Consider the following 9844-nt stretch of genomic DNA (forward strand, 5'->3'; position numbering starts at 1 on the left):
AGTACCTGATACAGGTGATAAACAATCCAATAAGGGAAGATGTTCTGCTGGACCTGACCCCTACAAACAAGAAAGAACTGATCAAGACTGAAGTTCCAGAGCAGTTTTAGTGAGAAGAAACTCAAGATCCCAAGACAAAAGAACAAAGCACAAGTCAAGACCACAACTGCAAACTTCATCAGAACAGGTTTTGTTCCCTTCAGGCACCTGCTTGGATGAATCCCATGGCAGATGACCCTGGAAGAAAGAGGGGTACAGGACAGCTGGATAATTTTCAAGGATCGCCACTCCTCCTACCTCAGGATTTGGCCACCCTGACCACTTTTGCCTCATGCAAAGGCAGCCAAAGACCTGCATGAATGTCGGATCTCAAGATCTCAGTCCTGAGATGCTGAGCCTCCGAGACCCTGGGGGGGGGCTCGGGACTCCTGGAATGTTGCCAGAAGTGTCTGGTAGCTGGACTTTAATCCTGCACAGGAGACGACAAGGATGAGGGCTTCACCGGGTGAATGGTGAAGGGATTAGTTAATTAGAGAGTGAGACACAGGGTTTAGGATGTATGTACAGGGGGGTTTAGAGGAGTAAGATGGAGGAATTGGGGTGTGTCCTGCCCTCCTTCTTCTTCCTTACTCCTCCATCTTCTTTGGCCACGGTGGCACCTTTGGATTGGTTATTGCTGAGAGTACATCGAGTTATAAGAGTAGATGGTATTGGGGAAAAATGATAAATATTGTACACGTCACAATGGGTATAAAGATAGGTGCCTGCCCGGAGGGCAGAGACAGTGTGCCCATGGCTGACTGCTGAGCGGATCTTTGTTAGGCTGAAAGAACATCTTTTAGATAAACAATTAATAAACATAAAACCAGAAAGAAGAACTGAAGCCTCTTCTCGTCCTTCGACCCGCGGGCTGCCCCAAGGCCACCCCCGGGCCTTCCAGGCCCCTCAAACAGCCGAGATAAACCGCAGCACATGAATGAACAAGGACCATTTGAAAAACCTCAGACATGCAAGAGAAGTACATCTAAATGAAGGACACAGGAGTGTCCAGGAGCAGCAGGAAGACTATTAAGCATGTAGTGGAGGTGTCAAGAAAGCCAAAACCCATGTGCAATTCAATCTGGTGACAGAGGCAGAGAGTAACAAGGACTGCTGTAGTTCCAACAGCAGCAAAGGGAATACCTTTGGTCCGGCTGCTGGGCAGGGAAGGAGATAGAGTAACAAAAGATACAGGAAAGGCGAGGTACCCGGTACTTTCTTTACCATGGTCTTTACTAGTAATTCTGAGCCTTTAGGACTCCCAAGTCCCTGAAAAAGGGTGGCAAACACGGATTTGTCTGTGGTGGAGGAGAGTCAAGTTAGGGGGCATCTAAACAAACACAACATACCCTACGAAAACAATGTGGAACTTGATGAGACACATCCATTAATGCTGAGGGAACTGACCAATATAATTGTGTAGATGGCCACTCTCAGTTCTCTGAAGACACATGGCAATTAAAAAGCTTCTTGTGAGGTGTGAGAAAGGATGGGAGTTCCTCTCTTCAAGAAGGAAGATTCAACAAATTGCAAGCCAATCAGGCTCACCTCAATACCTGAAAGGGTGATGAATCAAATCTCTCTAGAAAGAATTCACAAGCATATGAATAGCAAGAAAATTATTTGCTGTAGTCACCATAGATCTGTAAAGAGGAAAATTGTGCTTAAACAACCTGACAGCCTTCACAATTTTGAAGAATGAAGGTGCAGGCTTCAAGTAAGACTTTTGACAGTGTCTCCTACATCAGCTCAGACAAACAGAAGAAGGACTGATTGAATCAGGTAAGTGAACAGTGAGATGGATCAAAAAATGAACTACAATACCCAGAGGGTTGTGATCGGCACAAAGTTCTGTTGGAGTCAGTCATTGGCAGACTCCAGGGATCAAGACTGGGCCTGGGATTATTTAACATCTTCATTAATCATTCAGATGACTGTGCAGAGTACACACTTCACAAGTTGGTAGATGCTACAAAATGCAGTAACAGCTGGTGACACCAGAGAGTTGAGCTGTGTCCAGAGGGACTTTTGCTGACTGAAGAAATTGGCCAACAGTATCATCCTGGCAAAGGAACATGCAAGGTTCTGTACCTCAAGAAAAATAACCCTGTGCTACAGGCTAGGGGCTACACAGCTGGAATTCATCTTTGCAGAGAAGGACCTGGGCATCCTCGTGGACAAGTTAAATTGAGCCAGCTGGCAAAGAAAGTTGACAGCACTCTGGGCTGTATTAGAGAAGGTGTTTCCAGCAGGTCTAGTGAAATGATCCTTCTCTTCCACTCAGCACTGCTAAGACATCTGGAGTGATGCCCTGTTTTGGGCCTATGCTGTTCAAGAAAAAAGACATGAACATACTGAAGCAAGTGAAGGTGAATCATACAAAAATAAACATTGGAGGAGCAGATCTGACCTACAAAAATGATTCTGAGAAAGCTGGAATTGTACTCCCTGAAGACAATGCAAGAGAAAAGGAAAGAATGGAGAATGTGTCTTATTCACATATATAAATACCCAAGAGAGAGAATAAAAATGACAGAACAAGACTCTTTGCAATGGTATCTCCAGTGAAGTGACCGGAGGCAGTGAACACAAACCAAAACACAGGAAATTTTAAACATGAATGTTTTCTTTTCCTATTAAGGTGATTAAACACTGGAACCAGGTCCCAGAGAGCATGTAGGGCTCACTCAAGGCACAGCTGGATGCAGTGCCAAACATTTTCCCAGCACTGACACTGCTTTCAGCAAGGCATGGAGGGTTGGGCTTCCAGAGGCACATTCCAACATCAGTTTTCTATGTTGCCATGAACATTTATTGCCTTGATAACAGTAGCACTAGAGCAACAAATAGAGTATTTCCACTGATGTGCAGATTTGATCTTTTCTTCATTGTGATCATTCAATGAAGTTTTCCTTCATTTCCTAAAAAGTATCACACGAGCTGTTACTGCCATTAGTTATAGAAACTCAGTCTTTCATTGATGATCCAATAAATTCAAATCCTTGCTATTGATGGTGGCAGAGCCTGCAACATGGGCTTGCCATGACCTACACACAGAGCATCCACCTTTGCTCCCTCCAATTTTATTACTCACATTTTCACCAGTGCACACACTATCAGCAGATGTTACATGTCTTTGGAAACTGCATAGGAATTAGAAGTAAGCCTAGGTACTGCTATTTTCAGTTTGCTGTGCAGTTCTGTTTGTGTTTCAGCCCTTACATTGCATATCTGCCCTACTTTTCCCAAGAGCCCCATGCAATGTTTGAACTAGAGCTGACAAATTCCCTTGAAAGGGTAAAACAGCTCAAAGTGATGTTACAAGATGGCTTCTGAATGCTGTAATTTCAAAGGACTGCGAGCTGTTTTGCACATATACTCATTATTTTAGAAAAATGTGACAAAATTTTGCTGCCAGCTGCACCTTCAAGGAAGTTCAGATAGGATGTCAACACTTTAACCTAGACTAGCCCACAAAACACATCACACTTAAGTATACTGGAGCCTCTAACCAACACAGGTGGTCAGACTTATTCTTCTCTATCAAAAAAGGACATTTTGTCAAAAAGAACCTCCTAAAGAAAAACTGCATCCCACAGGTCTAAGCAATAACTGCTGCAGGAGTATAAAATCCTCTTAAGGAAATTTCCATCCACTAATCTACTTGCTTCTATGGCAGGACTAACAGGGTCTGTGGGATGTTTCTCATCCTAGGAAAAAGCCCCAATGGCAACCCTCAGTAATCTGGGTGACAATTCTAAAGCAGAGCTGACACAATGCCCTAAGGCCAAGATGTGTCTCAGGAACACTTGTGTTCTATCCAAGAAGCCTGTTAATTTATGCTCCGAAGATGTTTGAAGAAATTATCATCAACAGGAAAATCAGACTTCAGAAAACAATGAGAAGTGCAGGTTTTACAATGCATTTTACCACCATCACATTTGTCCACACTATACACAGTGTGGGATAAACAGCAGGAGGCAAACATAGCCTGAGGCAGGCAATTTACAAAAAACATATTTTAAGCAAGTATGAACAATTGCATTACATGATTTAAATTCACTCCTTAAGTCACTCTTCAGTGTCTCTAAAGAAAAAAAATTTCTTTGGGGTTGGGCACAGTACAGCTATCAGTCACCTGAGGAGTAGACTGATCTTCCTTACAATACCACTACAGCAGGACACATGTTCCATGGAAATGGAAGAGGCTTACAGACTGAGCCAGCAAAGAGCTGAAATACCATGGCTGCAGCAGAAAAAGGGAGAAAAAAAATCAGAAATAAACAGATTACAGACATTAAGTTGCACACTGTAATGTTTACATCAGAAAATGAGAACACAGGATTAAGGTTTCAACACAAGAGCTCATTACATGCCATTTTTTTCTGCCAAATTTCAACCTTACAAAGTATAAGAAGCATCCCTAATGAAAATTAACTAGGTTTAAATTAATTTGGGAAATGAAGGCTATATTCACAAAAGTTCTCCTAAAACCCACAAAGCAGAAATTTTATTGTCAGCCACAGCCTCAAAAAAAGTGATGAGCCAAGCTACCTGCATGTAATTTCTTCCCCAAGCTTTTTCAAGAGTAATTAACTGCTCTTTAAGAAATTGTAATGGAAAGGGAAAAAAATCCATTTGGAAGTTGCACTCATCTCAGAGATCAAAGCTGAGATTTCTTCCTCCTTCCTATCATTAGGGGGTTAAACAATACATAATAAATGTATGCCTTTAACATAATAAAAGTGAACAAAAACACATCCTCGCACAGAAACCCAGACGTCAAAGGTAAGTCTTAGATTTCAGGGAGTAAGAGATGCCAGGAAGCTGATCTTCAAAAGGTGGCTACTTAGACATGCCTCTTTGCAGCCTCCCTTCACTCCTCAAGGGATTCAGCCTGCTTTGCTTTTGGACATCAGCAAAAGGCTGATGAGCAATCAGGCACCCCTTGGGTCCCTCTGCACAAACCAGCAGCACCTGGAAATGACACACAGGACCAGGGCCCAGCTTTGCCCTCAGCTCATTGTAACAGTGAAAGATGATTTGACCTTGCCTGCTTTATATCTTCATATGACTTACCTGGCATTTAAACGCTCTGAGGCAAGACTTACCTTTTCCTGTAGGTTTGGCTTTGTTTGTCCTCATGAGCACAATAGCACAGAGCCAAAATAATATAAACAACAGATTCACTTGAAGCAAAGGGTTAGCTCAGTCTTGCTGTGGTGAAGACCCAGCCAAGGGAACAAGCAGTAATGACTTCAATTTAACAGTCTGTGGAATTAACTTATGCACAATTTACAATGCACAAACCTTGTTAATATGACAGCTCCTCTTTTTAAGATCATTACAAAATCTTCTCTGCAGGAAAACTATATACCTCAAGAAAACTATATACCATTCTTTCTTGGAAAGAATGCACAGCCAACATTTGCAAAATAAAATTCTCTAAGCTCTAGCTGAACACATCTTTGTATTCCTCACTTGACCTTGTAATAAGAGACCAAAAATGGGTTGGTTTGTATCTTGACAGCTACAAGCCTGTGGAAAATATGCACCAGAGACATTTTGTTACATGAAGACAGAAGGTGACTATAATAATTTGTTAACATTTGTGTGATCCATGAATTAGGTGATTTACCTCTTTTACAGGTTCTTCATCTGGGGCAGCATCTTCCACTACACTCTAGTAAACAGAGAGGAGAAAAGAGAAGAAAAATCCTGTAAATATATGCCACCAAGAAAGTAAATTTTAAGCCAAGATCTAGTCAGTTTATGTTTAGGCAGTTAAGTTGCTTTCAATTTATCCTACTATAATAGGCTTGTTCAATTTTTCACACTTTGCACAGGTAAATTAACTTTTGAATCCATAGGGACCTGCTTTCTCCAAGATATACAAAATGTTAAGAGAAGAAAGCACAATAAAAGAACTATTAAAATTACTGATGAATAGTTGAAGCCAAGCCACATTTGTCATAGAATCAATAAAGAACAAAAGATTATTACTGGAAAGAACTAGAGGAATGAAACATCATTTCTTGCTGGGAAGAGAGAATATGTATGTAAATATAGGAGCAAATTTTCGAAACCCTCAGCTTCCATTTAAATGCTGTGCTTACCTGAAATCATTAAGTGATGAACCCATTGGAAAACAGGTAGAAAGATTACATAGAGCTTGATCACACAACCCTGTCTCAGGAAAAATGTTCCCAAGGCTGTAATTCACTATCCTATCCATCCAGCTTGAGTGGGATCAATAGCTTTGCCTACTCTCAAAGAAATTCTAGAACAGCAAACATCCCAATTTTCTTGCTTACCTGTCAAACACAACTAATGACCTCCTGAGTCAACAGGTGAAAGGAGCAGTATTTCACTCTACTCTTCCTTTTCACAAACATAATATAGAACATGCCCTTGATGCACTCTTCCTTATCAAGGGATTGATTTACTATAAAAGCTGTCTTTAATATCTGCAAGTCATTCACCTGAGTCATGCACAGGCACTCATAACTGTCTCTGTTTTAAAAGGGTTTTTGGCATTAAGGAGGGGAAGGAGAAGGAGGTCCATATGCATCAAAGAATTAAACTGTCTCCCTCCTTGTCTACTAACTGTGAAAGCTTCTGTGAAAAAGAACAACTTGCAGACAATCATGAAAACATTTTATCCCACACAGACTCAGAGACCATGACAGTTCTCTTGAATCAGTACAACCACTAGTGTTTAAGCTGCATTCAGCTCATTAAAGACTAAATGTTTCTGCTGTTTGAAAATGTTTGAAATGTTTGAAAATGTCTTCATGGACAAGAGCCCACAAGAGATGAAATTAATTTACATGTGCTTTTACTAGATTTGAGCAAACAGTACCTCAGCAATTCTATCTACAGCATGATCTAAAATGGCCTAAAGTGATAGCATATCTTTATTGTGTTTAGAGACAGCAATAAATAGAATAAATAAATGATGTTTTATGTCTTGTTCCTATTTAAACTGCAGGAGCTTATGCCTTCAATTCTTTAATCCTCAACTTCTTGCAAGTGAAATCTCAGGAAGTGATAGAGCAGTGTAGCTCAGCTATCCTGTTCTTTCAAGCAGGAAAGGAAAATAAAAGCCCCATCAAAACCTACAAACCCACACATCTGATAAACTATAATTCCAGTAGGTCAATTATCCTTGGTAAGGAGAACCACACAGTTTCTTCTGAAAGAAAGGTCTGAGTAAGTCTCTACCAGGAAAAGAGGTGACAATACAATGACATCGTTCCAGGTGATGGACACTGGGCTTTAGTGCAGGATTTACCCTGTGATCTACCCCTGGGGAGTTCTTCCCAGAAATTGACAACAGAAAAAGCAATGACTGAAGTTCAGCTTTCTCTCTGGGCCAGAAAGAAAAACACTGGGCCCACAAAAAACAAACATTTTAGAAAGGAGGGAAGGAGGAAGAAAAAAACCAGGCATGTGTATGCACTTTGAATACCAGTCAACAGAAAGGTAGACAGGAAGGGAGCACCATTTCTACAATATTCAGCAGAAAACTGTTCACCATAAATACAGCTATACAAGTCTTGTAATTGTGAAAGTGATTTAACAAGGTGTCAACTGACTTCAAAACAAAATCAGGAAGGATTCATAGTTTCCCAGCTATAGCCTGTTTATTAGCCCTCATATTCCTTGTATCCCACAAAGTGGAACGAGTGACAGTATTCAGAAGTGAATTACATGATTTAAAGCTTTGCAAGCCCCCCAGAGCTTGTTTTTAACCTAGGGACTCCAGAATTATCAGTGCTGGTATAATACATGACATTATCACTTGTGCTGTACTCTTTGCATGTACAAACCAACACCTTGCATGAAACCTTTCCTGCAGCTCAGCAGTTCCTTTTGAGTCAAGTGTTTTGTGTTCTCCATAACCTGTCTGGCTCAGTTACACTCCCATCTTTCCCTCTCACCAAAACCCTGTTAGAGTATTTCAATCAAACAAGGGGATGGGGGGTTAAAAAATAAACACCAACACCCCACACCTCACAAGTTTCATTCATCTATTTCTACCACCTGTCTGCTACTAATGTGCATCCTGTGCTACAAACAACTGACCTGAAATACTCTGGGGTTTTGCACTGCTCAATAGCCCCAGAAATACTCAGGAACCTACCTTGTCCCCTTACAGTACAAAAACCATAAAATCATAGATTAAGCCAAGCAGAGAGGTACCCACAGGGATTATAGAGCTCAGCTCCTGCACAGGACATCCCCAAGAATCCCACCATGTGACTGAGAGCACTGTCCAAACACTTCTCGAACTTGAACGATGCCTTTCTTGACACAAGATAACCTTAGACTGAAGGTAATGAAAACCCTGCAAGACAAATTGCGCTCACACGCAGCACAGCAGCCAGCTAATTATCACAGCATCGTGTTTCCAGCGCGATCCGGAAAGCACAGCCTTACGCTGAGAGCTAATGGGTAAACGGGTAACCAGAACCCAAGCGAGGTCCATGGACCTATGCGAGCCTCAAATTACAGATCACATACTTCATGCTTAAACGCGAGCCTGAGTCCGACTCAGCCTGCTTTCTGGGCTTTCCATCTGTTGCATACGCGCTTTCCTTTCCAGCCGCCCCAGCGCTCCGGGCATCAGCATCGGAACATCCCGCCCTGCCCGGGCTGCCGCTCCGAGCCGCTCCGCCTGGGAGGCAACAGGTTCCGAGGCTCCCTGGCTGCCCGCCCTCAGCGGCGAGCAGAGCGGACGAGGGATGCTCACCGCACCCCATTTCGTGGGGTTTGGGGCACCACCGCGCTGCTTCCCCGGCCCCGCAGCCGCTCACCTCCGTCTCCATGGGCTCCACCTCTATCCCCTTCCATAGCTCCAGCAAGTGGGCGATCGGCATGCTGGGCGATTCCTGCCTGCGGACGGGACCAAGCAGAAAGAGCGCGCGTCTGCCGCCGGCGGGAGCGGAGAAGGGAAGGTGTCGGGGGACACGGGGCGCGGAGCCGAGCGGGACCGGGACCCTGCAGCCGCCCGCTCGGCAAAATGGCTCCGCGCGGCCCCCGGGGAGCCGCGGGCGGGGCGCGGGCGCTCCGCAGGCGCGGGGGGCAGGACAAGGCAGCGGCCGCCGCTCCGCAGCCGCCGACGGAGCCTCGCCGCCCCGTCCCGTCCCTGTGGGCCGCCGCCACGGCCGTGGCTGGCTCCGGAGCTGGGGAAAGTTGCTGCGGAGGATGCTGCGGCGGCGCTGCCATGGCAACGGCAGCCCGGCATCCCCCCCTTACCGGGCCGGCCCCGCCCGCAGCACCGGGACCGGCGGGGCCGGGGGCGAGAGCGGCACCGAGACCCAACCGCGGCTGGAGGGGCTGCAGGAAATCAGCCGGTTCATAAGCACTGTGTAGAGCGCTGGAATCGTGAGAGTGTGCAGCGGACAGAAGGATATCTGGGGTTTACAAAGCCCAGTGTTATTCCACTCTTAAAATAATTGACTATCACTTCCTTTACTATTTTATCTCTGTACTACAAAGCCTGTAGTAAAGTCTGTTTATTCACATGCCCTTCTGCTCTCATAAGTGATTATAACCTCACTAAGCATGACAACACACCACCTGCCAGAGACTAATGCAGATATTGATTTCAATTTTTCTCAAATTTAGGACAAAACATGCATTTTAACTTGGAGCAACTTCATCAGGGACCAAAATGTGTTATGTTAAATAAATCACTGCTCTCCAAAGAGTCATTTTGGAATGAAGAGTCAGCATGCAGAGTGCATTTTTCTTCTGTTCCATGCTCAAAATGCCATGGTTTGCTTCCATATAAGCAGTG

At 43.9% G+C, this 9844-nt stretch overlaps 1 protein-coding gene across 1 annotated transcript in view; it reads right to left on the bottom strand.

The window, feature by feature from the left end:
• RPS6KA2 (ribosomal protein S6 kinase A2) overlaps positions 1-9288 on the bottom strand; it is a 279346-nt gene extending 270058 nt beyond the window's left edge. Inside the window, exons 1-2 of the mRNA XM_014266679.3 lie at positions 8859-9288; positions 5678-5722 (exon numbers count right to left, since the gene is read on the bottom strand). Of these exons, the coding sequence (XP_014122154.1) occupies positions 5678-5722; positions 8859-8921 (108 nt within the window). The 5' untranslated portion in view covers positions 8922-9288. The remainder of the gene's footprint in view (positions 1-5677; positions 5723-8858) is intronic.
• Positions 9289-9844: the final 556 nt, after the last annotated feature.

The sequence above is a fragment of the Zonotrichia albicollis genome, chromosome 3, assembly GCF_047830755.1.
Source record: "Zonotrichia albicollis isolate bZonAlb1 chromosome 3, bZonAlb1.hap1, whole genome shotgun sequence".
In the NCBI taxonomy this organism is placed as follows: domain Eukaryota; kingdom Metazoa; phylum Chordata; class Aves; order Passeriformes; family Passerellidae; genus Zonotrichia; species Zonotrichia albicollis.